The sequence below is a fragment of the Vicugna pacos genome, chromosome 3 (genome assembly GCF_048564905.1).
Source record: "Vicugna pacos chromosome 3, VicPac4, whole genome shotgun sequence".
Taxonomy (NCBI): Eukaryota; Metazoa; Chordata; class Mammalia; order Artiodactyla; family Camelidae; genus Vicugna; species Vicugna pacos.
This window is the reverse complement of record NC_132989.1, coordinates 22,446,645-22,465,006: the sequence shown is the minus strand read 5'-3', so window position 1 is coordinate 22,465,006 and position 18,362 is coordinate 22,446,645. Positions and strand designations below refer to the sequence as shown.

At 50.6% G+C, this 18,362-nt stretch overlaps 4 protein-coding genes across 10 annotated transcripts in view; 2 read left to right on the top strand and 2 right to left on the bottom strand.

The window, feature by feature from the left end:
• ANKHD1 (ankyrin repeat and KH domain containing 1) overlaps positions 1-2,505 on the top strand; it is a 111,904-nt gene extending 109,399 nt beyond the window's left edge. For all 5 annotated transcript variants that reach the window (XM_015239492.3, XM_015239489.3, XM_015239491.3 and 2 more), the window contains 2 exons: positions 1,831-2,004; positions 2,155-2,505. In XM_015239492.3, the coding sequence (XP_015094978.2) occupies positions 1,831-2,004; positions 2,155-2,158 (178 nt within the window). In that variant the 3' untranslated portion in view covers positions 2,159-2,505. The remainder of the gene's footprint in view (positions 1-1,830; positions 2,005-2,154) is intronic.
• Positions 2,506-3,419: 914 nt separating this feature from the next.
• SRA1 (steroid receptor RNA activator 1) lies at positions 3,420-9,908 on the bottom strand. Of its 2 annotated transcripts, none has more exons than XM_072956545.1 (5): positions 9,242-9,908; positions 8,990-9,115; positions 4,806-4,960; positions 4,022-4,130; positions 3,420-3,872 (listed from the first exon to the last, which is right to left on the bottom strand). In XM_072956545.1, exons 1-5 carry the CDS (start codon positions 9,264-9,266, stop codon positions 3,661-3,663), a joined length of 627 nt encoding a protein of 208 aa, XP_072812646.1. In that variant the 5' UTR covers positions 9,267-9,908; the 3' UTR covers positions 3,420-3,660. The 2 variants fall into 2 exon arrangements, with proteins under 2 accessions (XP_072812646.1, XP_072812641.1); XM_072956540.1 differs by having other exon boundaries at positions 4,806-4,996; positions 9,242-9,549.
• A 116-nt stretch (positions 9,909-10,024) lies between these two features.
• Positions 10,025-15,619, bottom strand: APBB3 (amyloid beta precursor protein binding family B member 3). Of its 2 annotated transcripts, none has more exons than XM_015239495.3 (12): positions 15,486-15,619; positions 15,026-15,189; positions 14,867-14,943; positions 14,224-14,284; positions 13,884-14,030; positions 13,634-13,761; positions 13,091-13,205; positions 12,867-12,951; positions 12,541-12,699; positions 12,180-12,295; positions 11,850-12,041; positions 10,025-10,576 (listed from the first exon to the last, which is right to left on the bottom strand). In XM_015239495.3, exons 1-12 carry the CDS (start codon positions 15,532-15,534, stop codon positions 10,340-10,342), a joined length of 1,530 nt encoding a protein of 509 aa, XP_015094981.1. In that variant the 5' UTR covers positions 15,535-15,619; the 3' UTR covers positions 10,025-10,339. The 2 variants fall into 2 exon arrangements, with proteins under 2 accessions (XP_015094981.1, XP_006204616.1); XM_006204554.4 differs by having other exon boundaries at positions 12,541-12,624.
• A 378-nt stretch (positions 15,620-15,997) lies between these two features.
• On the top strand, positions 15,998-18,334 carry LOC116277750 (SLC35A4 upstream open reading frame protein). The gene is made up of 3 exons (XM_031672422.2): positions 15,998-16,146; positions 17,107-17,205; positions 18,137-18,334. The coding sequence occupies exons 1-3, from the start codon at positions 16,132-16,134 to the stop codon at positions 18,332-18,334; spliced, it is 312 nt and encodes a 103-aa protein (XP_031528282.2). The 5' UTR covers positions 15,998-16,131.
• Positions 18,335-18,362: the final 28 nt, after the last annotated feature.

Here is an 18,362-nt window from a genome sequence, read left to right as displayed (position 1 = left end):
AGGCATCTCCTGCTCCCCAGTCTTTATTCATCCTTTAATCAGTCCAGGTATCACTTCTTCCGGAAAGCCCACCCTCCCTCTCATCTTCCCCTTGGTGCTGTGCATCAAGGCATTTTTCACCCTGTACTGTAATTGATTAATGGGAGGCAGTACACATCTGTGCTTAAGGACACAGGCTCTGCAATCAGATACACTCAAATTCCCCCTTCTACAAGTGCATGACGTTGAATCGTGACTTAACCTCTCTGGGCTTTGGTGTCCTCGCCTGTAAAATGTGGCTTAATAGTGCTTAACTGTCCGAAACTGTTGAGAGGAATGGGTGAATTAATACATGACAGTAATGTGTGCCATACCTCACCTGACCCAGCGCCCCCTGTAAACAGTAAATAGTAAACAGCTGAGCGGCTGCAGCGCTCATAGGCAGGCTGGCCAATGTTGGGCCAGGAAACAGGAGGTCGGTGCAGGTCCTGGGACTCCTTCCAACTTTTCGCAGAGCTCCGTGCTTGCTCTAGCGCGGATAGGGCGGGATCATCTGGTTGAGTGACAGCTGGCCCGCCCCGGGCGTGACGTAGTCCTTGTGTTGTTGCTGCTGCCGCACGTGGTCGACTGAGTCGGTCGGCTGCTTTCCGCGTCCTCAGCACCAGCACCAACCTCTTGTCTTCTGCTTCTCCTATTCGCTATGTCCACATCCACGAGCTGCCCGATTCCCGGGGGCAGGGACCAGCTGCCCGACTGCTACAGCACCACGCCGGGGGGCACGCTATACGCCACTACCCCGGGAGGTCAGCGGGCTGGGCTGGGGTCAACTGGCGGCGGGCAGGCCAGCGTGTCTGTCGCGGGACTTGGGTAGGCAGGTGCGGACCTGGACTAGTCTGCAGGCCCCTCAGCAGATTGCAGCTTTGAGTAGGGTGGGGGCTTGGAGCTAAAGCCCAGTTCCATAAAACCTCGAAGTGATGCAAGACGGTCTTGAGCCTACTTTCTGGTGACACTGTACATAAATTCTCACTGTGGCCTGACTTCTGGGCACCTTGCTCACCCCCTACTCCTGATTTTGCCGCCTGGGAGGTAGGTCAAGGCCTCAACTGAGTGTGGTCTCAGCAGGAAGCAACGAGGTCCTGCAAAGCTGCCAGAGCAGGACTATGGCAGTTGGGACCAAGGGTTTCAGGTATCTGTGCTGCGTGGCTTGCTAGTGGCTGATTGGTCGAACAGCCTGGGATCCTGCCTACCCAGGGATTCCTGCCAAGTGGAGGGGAAGTGGTGGGGTGAGAATAGTGTAGGGTCATTTGAGGACAGTTCGGGCCAAGTTCTTCGAGGCTGGGCTGAGCCTGTTAGGACTTAGGAGGGGTCAGGAAAAGAACAGTATGTCCCTGTGTTCCACAGGAGGAACACAGCTCCTCCCAGCAGGCCATCAGAGCCCAGGTGGCAGGACTAGCCTTCACATCTGCTTTTTGGCTTCCTCATCCAACTGAGGCTGGAGGGCTAAGCCCCACCCTGTGAACCAAAGCAATGAAGTTCCAGAGCCAGCAGAGCAGGACAAGAGCATCCTGAAGTACCTGAGATCCAAGTCCACTGCTCTTCCTAGAGCCAAAACCTGAAGCTCCCCTCACCCAAAAGCCCCTGCCTAGACCAGCTGGGATGCTACTTTTGACACTTAGACGCCTCTCGGTTAGGCCCAGAAGTCTGCTGTGAAGGCTAGTCAGCTGAGATTCTGGCTGGGCTGTACAGCAGTAGCCCTTTAAAGCACGAGAAAATGTGACCTCTTGGTCCCTAAAAAACCTGTGTCTGGAGACACAAGCTCCTGCCTCTTACATAGCCCTTACCCCTTGACAGGCACCAGGATCATCTACGACCGAAAGTTCCTGCTGGAGTGCAAGAACTCACCCATTGCCCGGACACCCCCCTGCTGCCTCCCTCAGATTCCCGGGGTCACAACTCCTCCAACAGCCCCACCTTCCAAGCTGGAGGAGCTGAAGGAGCAAAAGGAGACAGAGGAAGAGATACCCGGTAAGGAAAGCAGGCCCTAAAATTATGAAATGGCTTTGAGTCCAAATGCCTAAGTAGAGTGGGGATTCAGTTCTGAGAGGCTTCTGCACTGAGACTGAGCCTGCAGACCCCCAACCCAGCAACCAGTCCTTCTGCCTTTTTTCTCTCCAGATGATGCACAATTTGAAATGGACATCTAATCCAGTGCAGATGACCCTGTGTGTGGAGTTAAAGGAATCCCTGATGCTGCTGCTGCTACCTCCTTTTTCTGGGATATCCAAAGGCCAGCTGGCCTCATCTAATCCAGAAGGCGGTGACTTGTTGGTATGGGGCCTCCCTTAGTTCCAAGGCAGCTAGACCAGGGACAGGAGTGGGCAACGTGCCAAGCCCTTAGCTCTACTTTCTCTTCGGTCTGTAGGCACTGCTCCCAACCCCTGGCCCTCGGCTCAGGCTGAGTCTGGGACTAGGGCTAGGGAACGGAGAATGTCACTTTCTGACTACTTTAGTAAACATTGAAAGAAATGCCTTGGCTCCAGTGCTGTCCTCAATGCTGATCTTCTCATCTCAGCCATAAAGCTGAGGGCCCCAGCAAACCTGGTTAGGATCAGAGGTCCCAGGTCCCTTTCCAGGTCCCACTGGCCTACTTCCAGCAGCAATTAGAGCCTGAGGCAGGCTTTGGGGGCCGGCCATAGGAGCCACCAAACCATAAACAGCAATAGCCTGACCCCTGCCAAGGACTGTTCCTAGCCTTTCCAGGAAGTGGCCTTTCTGGAATCAGGCCTCTCCAGCAGTCCCTCGCTAGTTATTCCAAAGCAGGAAAAAAGCACTGCCCCAGTCTATACCCAGCTTTCTTTGGTCTCTCCCTGTGCCTTTTCTGCCTCCCACCTGTAAGTACCAACTTTATTACAACACTGAAAACCTGTCCTCTGCCTTCTCACAGCACAGATGAACCTCTCTAGGCCCTTCCACCTGGTTCTGTTGTCCTCCAGACCTTAGGACCCAAAGGCAGCAGCTTATTTGGTGAATCAGATAAAGAGTCAAGATCTTACTATCCCTGACCCCCACCCCCAGGGGGGGAAAAATGATCCTATATCTCAGCAATCTGGTCTTTTTCTCCTTCAATTTATACAGCTAACCTTAGTAATATTTGCATTCCTCAAGGATGATGCAGTACAAATAGGGCAGTCTCCTTTTCTTGAGGGAAAAATTTCCTCATGCTTTTTAAGCCTCTTTTCTCATGCTGAAACAAAGTCATCCCTCCAAAAACATAGGGTTACTCAGCCCAGCAAGGGATGTGCGTTTCTGTCTAATTTGAGAGAAAGTGGCAGGCAGTAATCTGGTCATGCATAGCAAGGCCATTCATGAGTAGAGGATGAACAGAGGTCTGTATGGTACACAGGGAGCACAGCAGTCAAGGACACCAAAGGGAACCAGTATGGCATAGGAAGGGCTCATCTTTCCTACCCAGGGCCCACAATGAGATGTATTTATTGAAATGCATACGGTATGGGTAACAAGTGACCCCTCTGTGGGACCTCTTCCCCTAGAGGTGGGCCAGGCTAAGCACCCAAAAGGGGCAGACAGTCTCTGAAGTGGTAAAAAGGAGCCAAGTGAGAGAAGACCTCCCATACCAAGGCATAGGAGACAATGTGAAATCAGTCTGGGGAAACCAAAGGATTATGGAGCCTGCTGGATGCCTGGTACAGTCTGGTTCTGCTCAGCTGTGGCTGTAGATTTCTCTTCATTGGCCTCCTCCTCTGAAGACAGAATCCTCTTTTCTGCAATTAATCTTTTAACTCCCACCATCCATTGACTGACCTCAGTAACATGGTCAACCATGAGTGAGCGGTGGATGTCATCTGCTGCATCCCACTGGTGGCTTGAAAGCTCTGAGGAGAGAGAGGGGCTGAGCAAGCAGCCTGAAGCAAGACGTAGCTGCTACTCCTCCCCTCCCAGTCAAAACTCTCAGCACCTATTTCAGCTTGGCCAGCCACAGCAAGATGAGGGACTTAGGCTATACAAAGGGACCCAGCCACACCTTGTACAAGCAGAGCCATCCTCTTCTTTACAGGCATTGACAGCTTCCCTCCAGCCCACTGTTCCTGCAGCAGAGCCAGGCGTCGGCTGATGTCATCACATACCTGCTTCTGAGAGACAGAAGCCCCCTCCAAGTCAATGCTGCCAGCCTAACAGAGGCAGGGAAGGCAGTGCCACATAGGAAGCACCTGCTTTCTCTGGCCCAAGAACTTTACACTCAGTCTTAGAGTTATGGTTCTTCAAAGATTAGAGGCCCCACTGAGACGCTGATGAAATCTATGGATCTCCTTCCAAGAAAAATGCACATGTGGCTAGAATTTTAAAATTTCTAGTTTCTCAGATGCTCAGAAATTCATTCTAAAGTGCTACTTCACAAATAAGTAAACTAAGGACCAAAGAGGTGAAGATCACTCTGTTACTGTCCTTTAAGACTCCTCAGATCCCTTGCCTCAAGAGAACTTAGGAAACATTATAGATAGAAAAAGGGAGTTTCCCTCTCCCTCCCTGAACATAAAATCAGCAAGATTTGCTCTAAATGACCTAGAGGGTACAAAAACGAGGAAGTTATTGCTAATGGGAGTTAAATTCAACTCTGGTTCCTACAAGCCTCTTCTACTGAAGACTGTGAACCCTGCCAAACCATGTGTTCATTTTTCTAGGAAGTCCTTAGATTCTGAAGGGGTCCCTAACTCAGAAAGGGTTAAGAGCCATTGCCCATAGGGTCAGAAAGTCTACTTTTGGGAGCCATACCTGCACCTGGTGGTCATCAGAGCTTTCCCACTTACCTTTGTGTGGCCACGGCAATCCTCCAATGCCTGTTCCAAAGGTGTCAGCACATCCTCCAGCAGAGTCTCAGACTCAACAACTGGGAAATTTGTGGGCTGTGTGCTGGAGAGAGAACTCCCCACAAGTGGTGGCCTGGAAGGAGGTGGAGGTCCCACTGGGGGAGCCCCAGGAGAAGTCTCAGAGGTGGGGACTGAAAAGGTAAAGCAAGATAAAGCAAACATGGCTTAAATAGGTAAGAAGTTCAATTCTAACTTCATCCCTTCTAAGGAGGGTTACTCTGCAACAACACATTCATTAGAAATATATGTGTTTATAAAGTCCCTGCGATGCACCAGACAATGTGCAAGGTGCCAGAAATAGAGTAGTAAACCAGACAGATTAGGTTCCTGACTACAGAGACCTTAAATTCTAGAGGAAGATGGGAAAAAAGAAAGAAAATTACCAAGTTACGTTGTGTGGTAAAGAAATAAAACATGATGTGATAAAGAGGAATATTAGAGGGACCTATCCAGACTGACTGTTCAAGGAAGGCCTCTAAGATGACATTTAAATTTATCTCAGCTCACATCTAATGTGACATGTGGCAAGTTACCTTTAACCTCCAAGTTTGGGTTCCACTTCCATAAAATGGTAATATTATAGTACTAGCACTTATTTCACAGGGTTGCAGTGATGATTAAGTAAGAACACAGGTACAGCTGCTAGTGTGTAGCAAAAATGTGCTCACAAAGTTAAGAACTAATGGATGAGATAAATGCAGCCATAAAGAACTGAAGGAACAGTATACTAGGTAAAGGTAAGGGCAGTGCCCAAGAGGTGGGAAAAGTCCTGACTTGTTCAAGGAACAGAAACAAGGCCTGTATGGCTGGAAATTATTAACACTGAAAAAAGTAGTATGAGCTTTCTCTGGAGAAGTAAGCAGGGATCCAGGCCCCTACAGGACTTTGGAGGAGTTTGGTCTTGAGCCTAATGATGACGGACAGCCACTGCAGGTTTATAAAAACAAAGGGTGATGTCAATAGACTTGTTTTTTATGACGTTCATTCACTCTGTATGGCCTGTGAGAAGTTGGTGAGAATAGGTCAAGAAGGGGAGGGACACCAGTTGAGAGGTTAACAGTAGTTCAGGAAAGAGAATACTAGCATGAACTAGAGTTAAAGAGTAAATGAGGGGAAACAGAGTGGTCTCAGATTTATTTAGAAGAAGGTAGAAGAGGACTTGATGGAACGGGGTGAAGGAGAGAGGAGCCAAGGACAACTCTTGGTCTCTGACTTTAATAATGGGATGGTGGAATCACTATGGAAAATGAGAATACTGGAGGAGAAAAGTCAAAAGTTACTTCTAGGTATCAACATCCACATGGATGATTAACTCATCTGATTTGGTCTCTCAATTTGACCTCACCTCCGATGATCATTTTTTTTCCACCCTACTTCAGCCTCTCACCCCTGGCTGCCTTATTCTCAACAACACTGTGCCACTTCCAAAATCTGACCACCTCTCCTACCCTTCCAGCTCAGCTACTCAGATTTTTGAGGTGCATTAAAATCACTCCTTTAATGCTCTTATCTCACTTATCCCCTCCCATTGTCTCACTTACCTGGTAAACCCAACTTGCCTGCAATTGTTGGGAGGAAAACAACCATGCTGATGAGTCACACTTTAAATTCATAGCTACAGATTTTAAAAGGCATCCAACATTGCCTGGAAATCCTGTACTTTGCCTCATTTTCCCACTCTTCAGAACAGCTGTTTTCCCATCTCCTAAACTTTTCTACCTTCTTCCTTTCTTTTCCTGCAGTCTCTGTCCTTTTGACCATGCCTCATATTGCACTGAGAAAATAAGAGGTCACAAATAGGAACACCCCCAACCTTCTCACCACCAGTTCTACTAACCCACCTGCATCTGGCTGCTTTCATTCCTCCTCTAATAAATGAAGGTTCCTGCTCTATCAGAGGCTATCTCCCCAGCTGAACTCTGCATCCCTGACTCTCTTGCTTTCTCTGGGCTTCCATCCTGCAGTTATCCCTTTTCTCCTACACCATCAGTTCTCCTTCTCTACCATATTATCTCATCAGCATACTAAACCCTCCCTTACCTCACAATCATCCCCAGACACTGCCTCATTTTTCATCTCTGCTTCACAGCAGAATTTCTTCTGTGAGCTAACTAGTTACTCTCTCTACTTCTTTTCATATTTTCTCCTCAGCCCATTCCTGACAGGTTTCTGCTCTCATCACTCCCAACTGCTTTTGTTAGCGTCACCAGTGATCACTATGTTTGTCAAATCAAGTGGTCCCTTTTCTCCTCTGACTTGACCTTTCAGCAGCATTCATCAGGGTTCAGTCAAGATGTTACCCTCTCCCAGAGTGAATTTTACTTTTCTTCTTACTTCTTTGGCCACTTCTCAGTGTCCTTTGCTAATTCCTTTTCTGTTCAACCTTGAAATGCTAAAGAGCCTTAGGGCTCTGGCTTGGATCCTCCTTAGGCCTCTACCCACATACTCTCCTTATTTAAGCCCATAAAATCAAATATCATCCATGTGATAGTGGTGGTGACACATTTCTGTAATTCTAGCCTAGACCTCTCCCCTATTTAGCAGCCCAAATTTAACATGGCCAAAACAGAAACCTTGCTTTTCCCCTCCCCTCAAAACCTAGTCATTCCATATCACTGAACACTACATCCAGTTCCTCAAGCCAAAAATACAAGTTACAGTGCTGCTTCTTTCACCTCACCTACTACATCTACTCATTCCTATTGACTTTCTCCATAACATATCCCATATCCATCCAATTCCTACCACCTCTAGTACTCCCACCCTTGTCCAAATCATTACAACTTATCTATGTTAGCATAATAGCCCCTTAATTTGTCTATCCACTTCTTCCTTAAAATCTGTTTCCCACATAACAGACACATTGATTTTTTTTTTTAATGTAAATCAATGTTTCTCAACCTGGAGAGATTCTGTCCCCACAGCAAATGTCTAGAGACACTTTTGGCTGTCACAACTGGGTGGGTGCTACTGGCATCTAGTGGGTAGAGGCCAGGGATGCTGCAGACATCCTACAGTATATGGGACAGTCCCTCACAAAAAAGAATTATCTGGCCTAAAATATCAGTAGTGCTAAGGTTAAGAAACTGTTTTATATCATTCCTCTGCAATGTTACGGGTGTGGATAACAGGAGTTGAAAAGAGACCACACTTTCCTATTAGCCTGGGAAATGCTCAGGGAGAAAGAAACCACCCTCCTCTACTTAACATTTTTCAGTGGCTTCCCACTTTATGTAAATTAAAATATGAATTCCTTGTCCTGATTTACAAAAACCCACTCTGGGGGTGAGGGTATAGTTCAGTGGTAGAGTGCATGCTTAGCATGCATGCATGAGGTACTGGGTTCAATCCCAGAACCTCCATTAAAAAAAAAAAAAAAACGAACGAAAAAGAAAACACTAAAATCTGGCCCCTGCCTACTTCTGAGATCTAAATTTCTATCCCTAGTCCACTGTGCTCTAGCCATCAGATGCTCCTTCAGTCTCTGAATTTGTCAAACTTATTCTCAAGGCTTCTGCAATAGCTATTTCCAAAGCCTGGAATACTCTTGCACCTGATATTTGTGTGGCTAGCTTTTAAATGTCAACCCTTAGATACCTTAGTTACCAGTCACTCTCACATCACCCTGTTTTTCTCCGTAGAGCCCTCACCACTGTTTCCTCTATCTGCAAAGCTATAGTGTGGACTCTACAAAAACAGAAAACTTTTATCTTGTTGACTTCTTTCTAGTTCGCCTTCAAACACAGTAGGTGCTCAGTAGATGATACTGATTAAATGAACGAATAACACATTAAATCTGAGGTGGTTATCATACAGCCAAGTGAAGATGCAGAACACACAATGGGTATACCACTATGGAGTTCTGTGAAAAGATCCATGTTGGAAATAAAATTAGAAAAACTATATATAAGATGAGATCACCTAAGGCGAAAACACAGAGTCTTTTGAGACCAGCGCACCAACTATCGACCTGGGCAGTAAAAAAGGGCCTGAACGGAGCCCTTTTGTGGAGCACCAAGCTCTCTCCACAGGAAGTCCTTAGAAACGCAAGAGGCCCAAAGGCCAGGCTTATTCCTGGCACCGCCCATTCTCGGCGGGTCTCCGCGCACAGGGCCCCCACCCACCTCTGGGGGATCCATCCTGGGGAGCGGCGACCCTCTTGGTGAGCGACGTACGCTTGGGTCCGCCAGCCTGGGTCTGCAGCCCGTATGAGAACTGCGGCGGATCGTTCCAGCCGCGCTCCTTGTTGCCTGCAAAGGTAAGAGGACGCATGAAGCAAGCCCGGGGGAGACAGAGGGTCCGCACCCCGCGCAGTACTCGCCCCTAGCCAGGGCAGGGAGAAGACCCAGCGCCCCTAGCCCGGCCGCCGCGCTCACCCGGCTTCACGTACAGCTCCGCCATCTCCACTTCCGCACGGCCAGCGGGGCAGCACGTCACTTCCAGGGCGGCCGCACTCCCAAGCCGGTGGGGCCACGCCCCTAGCCGGGCCGGTTGCCTGGAGCACTCGTGGTTGCACGGTTGTTAGATACGCAAGGAGCCGTTGTCGAGACCCTGCGCCAACTCCCTAAGGGACTTCAAATCTATCCCAGCTAATAAAGCACGGAGCCCCGACCACACGGCACCAAAGGGGGATGTTCTCCAGAAAATAGCGCTCTAAGAGCCCAAGTCCTCTGAGAGTCCCCCCTCTCCGTATTTCACAGTTGCTATCAGGAGCAAGTTTAAACCTCCAGAATCTCCCGCCCCACTGTAACCTAGGCAGGTGTCCACTGCCCTGAACATTTACACTCACTAGGCTGGAATACATGTATCAGGAAGCCTATTAACGCCTCAGGCCAAGTTAAGTGTCTCGTCTGAGCTCCCACAACCCTCGGAGATTTCCTAGCCGTACTACATTTTGTCTTCGGTCTTGTTTATTTGGGTCTTATGTGACAGTCTCAGAAGGTGGAACCCCTGACTATTTTATCCCCAGGTGTACCTTAGTGCCTAGCACAGAGGAAACCTTAGGGAATATATTTGTTATATGAAGTCAGATTTTTGGCACATCCATGCCGACACATGACTACAGGCAGCCACCAATACCAAGCACAGACGCAAACATTCACCTCATACAGGCTGTTAACTCTCAATCCAGTACAAGGTCCAATACCATTCAAAACCAGTGAAGTCACTGAGGGATTTTTATTTGTACTGATTTTGCTATAAAGTGTTGCTGAGGTAGAGCCAACTGTCCCAGGCTGGACAGGGGCAAGGAATGCAGGGACCCAGGGAAAGGTGAGCCTTGGGCCTAGGCTGTGGTGCACGGCCTCTCATCATCCTTATAAACAATAGATTGGGCAATAAATAGAGGGTAGACAAGGGTCGGTGGGGCAGGAAGAGAAGGCTCCAAGGGGTGAGAGGCTGCAGACCCCTGGGGAATGAAGGGGTAGAGTTGGGCATGAACCCAGAGCCTCCTTCCCTAGTCCTCCTGGATTAAATTAGGGCATGTGGAGCAGAGAGGGTTTCAGCCGGAAGGCATCAAGAAAAGAGAAGACACCCCGCTTTCGTGGGGCTGCCCCTGCACCCCCAACCCCTCCTTTGAGCAGGGGAAGGGGCAGGGAACCTCCTGGGGAATCCACAGAGCTGGTCCGCTTGAGCCGCAGGCGGGCACGGGCCTGGGCACCCCAGGCCTTGCCTCGGGCTGCAGAGGCCACAAGACACTTCTGGTACTGAACCTAGGGAGAAGGGGAATGTGAGAATCCAGCTTGCTCCTTTCTGCCTCTGGACTCCCTTAAAGTTTCAGAAGGACAGGGAACCAGCCAAGGCTTCAATATGAAATGAAGCTGGTGGTCTGCCACATCTGGAGCCCCCACAACATTTCCAGGTAGCTCAGTAACTTAACCATTAACGACCACTATGCTGACTCTCCCCCATCTCTCACTGCAGTGGACTGGTGCCTGGCCAAGTGGACTCCCAAGTCAAGGGGAGGTTCTGCAACCCACACTCCATTCCCAGTGCAACTGCCCAATCTTCTCTCATTTGAACTCAATACATCCTAAATGGTCTTCCTACTTCTTCTCCTGTGTCTTCCAAATCTTTTACCCATATAGCTTAAGTGGTCTTCCGAACCCACAAACTTGACTTTACTGTCCTGCTCAAGACCTTTCAATGGCTCAAATGCCTCCAGATAAAATAAACTCATCACTCTACCCTGTAAGTTCCATGACCTGTATGCTGCCATTTTTTCTGCCGCTATCTCTCACTCCATCCCTCCTTGCACTCCAGATAGACTAGACTCTTTCAGATACTCTAATTCCACTGCCATCCCTCTCACTTTCACAGCTGGAGTTCCCTGTACATGGGAACACCTTCTGTCCACTCCCTTTCACCTGGATTAACTTCCTCCTTGAACCTTTAGCTCTCAGTTTTCTATCACCTCTTTCAGGTAGCTTTCTTGGACCCCTGAAGGGGCCATCTCCTCCATCATCTTGTGGTGTACTACTTCTTTCTAGTCTGTCTCTGCTCTAACCTGAATGTTCTGTGAGGACAAAGGCTGTGCCCTCTATACACTGACTCCCCAGGGTCAAGTATGGTTGAGTTCCAGCAAGCACTCACATTTGAGTTAATAAGTGAACTGAACTGAGTGCAAATGTCCCACACTCAAATGCCCACAGCTGCCAGAAAATAACCTACATGAGACAAAACAGGATCAATGCTCACCCTACAAGGTATAGCCCCCACACTATTCCAGCTGAATGCTGAAATATATACATGTGGATCCAAGTGTCAGAGCTTCCGATATTTTAAGATAAACAGGAATAGCAATGATTATGTGAAATGTCCTGGCCTTACAATACTGGCAACTAACTAAAACTTACTAGAAAAAGCTTAAGAGCCAAATAAACTACTGCTGAACCATAGTCAGCCCTGGGATGGCTGGTTTGTGATGTTACCAGTACAGAGCAGCTGCAGGGCAATCCCACACACCAATTCCCACCCCTGACTCACCATGCAAGCAGCCTGCACAGCTTCGGAGAGTCCCCCTGCATGGGGCTGGCACCAGAAGGCCGCACACTGGAAGCTCTGACGGCCCAGGTCGGCAATGAGGCCAAAGGTGTGTGGGTCACGGCCAACGCCAATAAAGGTCACAAGGCGCACAGGGCACTGCCACAGTGGCTCCTCCTCTGCACCAGCCTCTGCCTGCCCAAATCAGGGCTAGTCACTAGAGGGCCAGGTACTGGCTGGACCCACTGAGCACTTCCAGCAGCAACTAATAATCCCTCAGCATCCCCACCTACCCCTCCACAGCCCCCCACTTCACCTTCTTCTGGCTGGTACCTGAATAGGATGTGCAGTCATGAGAGAGTCAGACACACTGAGTATGGCAGGGACCCAGGTATCCTGGTCCCCACGGGTGGTGAGAGCACCAATGGCCTCGTTCAGCACGTCCATGCCTAGGGGAGGGGAACATGCCCACCATGGTGTCTCCCAGGCATACAAAAGGAAAGGATCTGCAGGGAATGTCTACGCCCCTCTCACTGACTTAGGATTCAGAGATGGAAACAGAATAGCTGGGGCCAGGCTTAGCATCCTGAACTAAGAAGGGTGGTACACTTCAGGCTATAGAGGGCCAGGGGAGCACTCACCCACCTTCCCCTTATCTTATGCAGCCCACCCCTCCAGCCCACTCAGTCCTCACCCATGGCTTTGGTGACTGGCAGGGTCCCGATGTACAGTGCCTCGTATGTCTGAGCTGCCTGGCTCACGGCATCCAATAGCTCCACTGAAATATATACACCATGCTGGCCGGGGTACTCTCTCAATGACCCCTTTCTCCACCTTTCTGAGGGAACTGGAGCTAGCAGAAAAAAGGTCATGGATGCTCCTCCAATTTAGGGTTTGGGATCCCTAGGACAAGGACACCTCTGAAGTCCACTGTCTCCAAAGAAACACTGAATAACCATGAGCCGCCAATTTTTCACCAAAGCAGCCTGTTGCTGCAACGTGGCACCCCACTCCCCATACCTTGCCGAGGCAGGTCTTCAGGGGTGATGGGGTCTAGTGAGCAGCAAGGGGAATCACCACTGACTCCTACTCGCTCTGACAAGATCTGAAACACAACGTAGCCAGCATGAGGTGCAGGGAGGAAGAAGTGAGATCAGGGAGCCAACACCACCCTGCCACAACCATCTTAGCAGCTTCAGACCCAGCTACATACCCACATTCCCTGCCCCACTCCTGGCCCTTACCTGGGCACAGAGCCCATGTAGGGCACTGGCAATGGCCTTGGCAGGGACGTCACAGCGAAACACATGGCACTTGAGCATACAGCTGTCTTTGTCACCCGCCACAAAAGCGAAGTCCCTGGCAAGGTCAGAGATGGGGCTAGGGCAGGGGCAGAGATCCAGCTGGGAAAGCTAGGTAGGGGCAAAGGCCTAGCTAGAGTGCCTGCAGAAGGCTGGAAAGTCAGGGGTATGGCAAGGATGGAACAGGGAGGGCAGGGCTGGGGCTACAGGGACCTGGCTGTCACTCACCTGTCACTGTTCCAGAAGCATGTGGGAGCACAGGAGAGAATCAGCCCAGCCTCTCAGGCTCTCCCCCATCCATCCCTGCTGAGCCAGGCCCACCCTCCCCAACCAGAGCTGGACCAGGCAGGTGAGGCAGAGCTCGGGTCCATGTCAGAGGATCTGTGTCCAGGGGTTCAAGTACAGGGGATTAGCATCAGTGGGGATCACGGCCTGTAAGGGGGAGGGAGGAGCAACTCTCACTTCGAGGGATGCAGGGGTCCTCACCGGCCCTTGGAGCTGCCCACACCCCATACACGGATGTGCACCAGAGGCTGGCAGTGGATCAGACTGCGGTCCAGGGGATTCACCAGGCTCATGGCATCCTTCTTCAGGATCATCAGCATGTTCTGGCCCTGCCAAGGAGAGGCCAACCTGGAGCTCAGATGAAGGCAGTTGCCATGAGGAACAGACAATTCAGGGACAACCACCTCTGCTGGATGCTGGGCTGCACTCTTTGAAGGGCCAGCCAGCTCACCTCGCCCCAGGCACCATCTGGGGGCTGGCTCTGACTGCGGGTCTGGGCCAGCTGCTGGATGCAGTTATTGACTGCGATACTGCTCTTCCCTGGTACCAGATCCTCTTCAGGTACCTCTACCCAGCCCAGAGACCGGACTGCAAAGCACTGACAGGTTAGAAGAAAGGACAGGAGGACCCTGAGTGAGTAGAGGTGAAGTAGGGTGGGAGCTCCCACAGGTTCCACACATAAAAACCCTCTGATACCTCCTCCCTTCACCCTCCATCACCTCTTCTCAGCCCAAACCCCCTCCTGACTTTTCCTTTGGGACCCTCCCCAATGCCCTCTGACCCGTCACTACCTTAGCCCCTGGCTCCACTCTCTGGATGTAGGAGTCTTCACCATACCAGGACAGAGAGTTACTGGAATAGAGCAGAGCTGGTAAGAGGACCACGCTTCCTACAGAAGGGACACTAGTGAGGACTAGACTACTTGATATGCACAAGACATGGCATAAAACCCAGAATATAGTGTCCCAAATATAACATCAGAGTGGGACAAGGTCCAGGACAAATGTAACCTAGAGCATGGCTTTGAATTTGGGGAGAAATTTAAGAGACAGGACATAGAATAAAACTTATAAACATGGAGCAGGGTCCAAAATGTGGACCAGAGCCCCAAATGAGGACAAGAAAACCACAGAACACAGGACAGGAACCTCCATGAACAGAACCTAGGGTAGTGTCCAAGGTCTAGAATATGATAGGTTCAGGACCCAGAATATGTAAAACAATTTTTAACAAAAAACAGCATGAAACAAGAAACAAAACTCAAAACACTAGGAGAGTCAAGATTATGGAACAGAGCCAAGAACACAGAACAGAGTCCTAAACATGGGATAGAGTCCAGAACCTGGGCTGGAAAGCAGACTGTGGGTCCAGCTGCATCTCTGAGTGCCACAGAACACCAAGCCTTTCATTTTTTGCCTGGTCTATCCCTGTTACCTCCGGTCCAATGAGTTCTCCAGGCTGGAAAAGGATCTCCCCTTGGGGGGCCGAAGTCCCCAAATTCCCTCCGTCCTCTGTAGAGAGGGGGTTAGGTCAGTGTGGCAGCAGGCTTTTGTCCGCACATGAGCTCAGGCCCCCTCCTCAAACTCCACCTACCGTGCCTGGGTCCTCTGCATCTCCTGGCTCCCAGGTTGGGCGCTGCCACTGGGTGCTACCGCTGGGTACATGCCAATAGTAAGTACCTGCAGCATCACGGATCTTCCTCCAGCCAGGGGGCAGGCCTGGCTCCCCCTCCAGACTCTGGTCCCCCCACAAATCATCTACCGGAACACGGGATTGGAGAGGGAGGAGATACATGCGAACTTACAATAACACTTTGTCAAAACCCTTCCTCCAAACCAAAAGGGACAACCTTTGGGCTGAAGGTCCAGTCTGAGAATTCAGGCTTTCAATCCTGCATATTGCAGTGCAAAGACCAGGGTTCATCTGTCCCCTGGCCCTCACCCCGATACGTACCTACCCCCTCCCTGTCTCTGAGCCTGAGGTAGCGTTTCGCGCTCCCTCGTTCCCCCACCCCTCAGCTCCAGATCTTCCCAACGGGACCCTCCGTGCACACCATCGCAGTTGACCAGAATGATGGCCAGCATGTAATCCTTGCCCAGCATAGCCTTGGTCGCGTCCCCGCCGGCCTTCGCCGGCCCGCACTCAGCCCAGCTCGACTCCTGAGCGGCTGCGCCTACAAGTCCAGCCTCTCTGCGCCGGAATCGGCCGGGCCAGCGGGCGCCGCACAATTACGGGGCGGGGCAGGGGCCGGGTCCCGGAGGCTGAAAAAGACCCGCCTGAGCAGCGCCTCCCACCGAGAGGTGGCGCGTGTAAACAGGCGTTCGGATCCCAAGTGGCTTCGCGTTTCCGTCCGAGGCTCTGGGGGAGGCGCAAGAACCGCGGCACACACGCTGACATCACAGCCCAACCGTGAGCTCATCAAGCAGCGGAATATTCGCCAGGCGAACTTGCGCAGAGCGAACATGCACACGCACACGCACACGGTGAGATCATTGCGTTTACGTCGTAAACGCGCGCGCGCACGCAGCCTGGGTCCCAACGAGAGAGGTCACGTCATCTGCTAAAAGGAGACTGCCAGGAACGCGCCTCCACCCTTTCCAAAAATGCCCCGGAAGTGCCTCTGCCCTCAGTAAAGATGGCGGTAGCCCTTGCCAGGAGGGAGGCGGTGCTGCGCCTGCGCCACAAGTTCGGCGGGGAAAATGGCGGATGACAAGGTGAGTGAACGTGGGGTTCTCTGTAGTTGGTGCTCTTCACAGCTTCTGAGTCCTGGGGAGAGGCGACAACTGGAGCGACTCGTGGGTGGGGTTGCCCCTTGTTCCTCCTGAGGGCAGGTATTACTCCTGTCGACTACCTCAATAGTGGAGAGTCGGAGCACTACGCGAGGCAAGCGTAGCCGGAGATCCCCCAGGTGTCCCCACCTGGCACCGTCACTAGTTAACTTGCATACACTCCTAACTTTGCCCTATTCCCTGGCCCCCAAAACTCCCTTCCAGAGACAAGGAGTTTCCGGTCCACACGGACACTCACATCCGCATTCGCACACACTAATTTCATACTTACGTGGGGCCAAAATCAGTCAGTTCATTTACCCACACTCCTGCAGACAGCCACCTTCCTTCTCCCCTCCACCCACCAAACCCCAGCTCATCCAGTCACACATTCAATTTGGGATGGCCTTGAGGGGAAAGGGGAAGAAGCCTAGGCAGAAATCACGTTTACCCCCAGATTGTCCAGGGAACTGCCTCAGGCTATTACTAATCATTAGTCTTGAAGTTCAGCACCACCCACACATTTACTTGCAGTCCCTGTGTTAGGCTGCGGGAGGCTATCCACAACTTTCATGTAGCTTATAGTCACTACTGCTTGCCTGATAAACCTAACTGAAAGTTCCCTAGCTGTCCCTCCTGCCTTCCCTATACACTGCTTGCTATACAAAATTTCTTGTAAGGGTTGTTGTAAGTTACCAGTGCAGATCCCATCTGTCACCCCTTCCCTGGCCCCCATATGAATTCTTTAATTTTCAAACGCTTTCTACCTTTATCAATCACTGTCATCTCAGGTAGGCTTTATAGGAAATTTTTCAGACTCACTCCTCCCTACCCCCAGTCTCTGATAGACTTGAGTAGGGATGGGGCTGGATCAGCCTTCTGGAGCCAGCCTCTCCCTTGTCCTAGGATTCTCTCCCCAAGCTTAAGGACCTGGCATTTCTCAAGAACCAGCTTGAGCGCCTGCAGCAGCGTGTGGAAGACGAAGTCAGCAGTGGTGTGGGCCAGGTAAGGCTGTGCCTGCCCCCCACCCCTTAAGCTTCATGGCCAGTATGCTTTCGAATGGGTGGTAGAGACTTATTCAGCAAATGGTTGGTTATTAAGGGTCTGTTCTCTGTGACCCCTCCTCTTCCTCCCAGGAAAGTTTCCCTGAGAAAATGGCATTTGAACTTGGTTTTTTTCTTTTTCAATTGGTAACTCTCAGATCTCAGTCTGCATCCCAGATCACTCTTTCCTGAGATCCATGTGTACCAAGAGGTCACATAGCACAGTGATTAAATGAACAATTTCTGGAGCCAGAGTGCTTAGTGTTGAATCCTAGCTTCTCTATTAATTAATAATGTGACTATACATAAGTTACTTAATCTCTCTGCCTCAGTTTCCTAGTCTGTAAAATGGGCATAATACCATATTATATCAATTCTAGGAAGGATTTTTTTTTGTTTTGAACCCAGGACCCCATGCATGCTAAGCATGCACTCTACCACTGAGCTATACCCTCCCCGGAACTGGGATCTTAAATCTTAGGAGTTAACTAGGTGATGAGGGGGAAGAGGGAACATTTCAGGCAGATGGAACAGCATAGGCAAATCCCTTGTGGTGGGAGGTAGGATGGTGAAGCAGTTCAGTTTGGCTGCAGCAGTGGGGGAGTGTGCTAGGAAATGAAACGGGAAGCAGGCAGGGGTCGGATTCTTCAGGGACCTCTTTCTCAGTAGGATTCTGTGGTTAGAGCCTTCTAACCACAGGGTTCTGGCATTGTGTGATCAGAACTTCTAGGTTCTTTTTCTGCCTCCAGAATCTTGAGAAAATCTTTGGAGAGCATACTACAGCTTCCTGAGTAAGGAGGAGCAGGTGGTGGGATGTGCTAAGCCCCTTGAGTAGCTCCTGAGTAGAGAAGGGGAGAGCCTAGCTGAGTTTCCTCCTGCATTTTCATCCACAGGATGGCTCGTTCTTGTCCTCCCCATTCCTCAAGGGCTTCCTGGCTGGTTACGTGGTGGCCAAACTGAGGGCATCGGCAGTATTGGGCTTTGCCGTGGGCACCTGCACTGGCATATATGCAGCGCAGGCATATGCTGTGCCCAATGTAGAGAAGACCTTGAGGGACTATCTTCGATCGCTGCGCAAGGGGCCCGACTAGCTCTGGATCCCATGAGGGAGGCAGGATG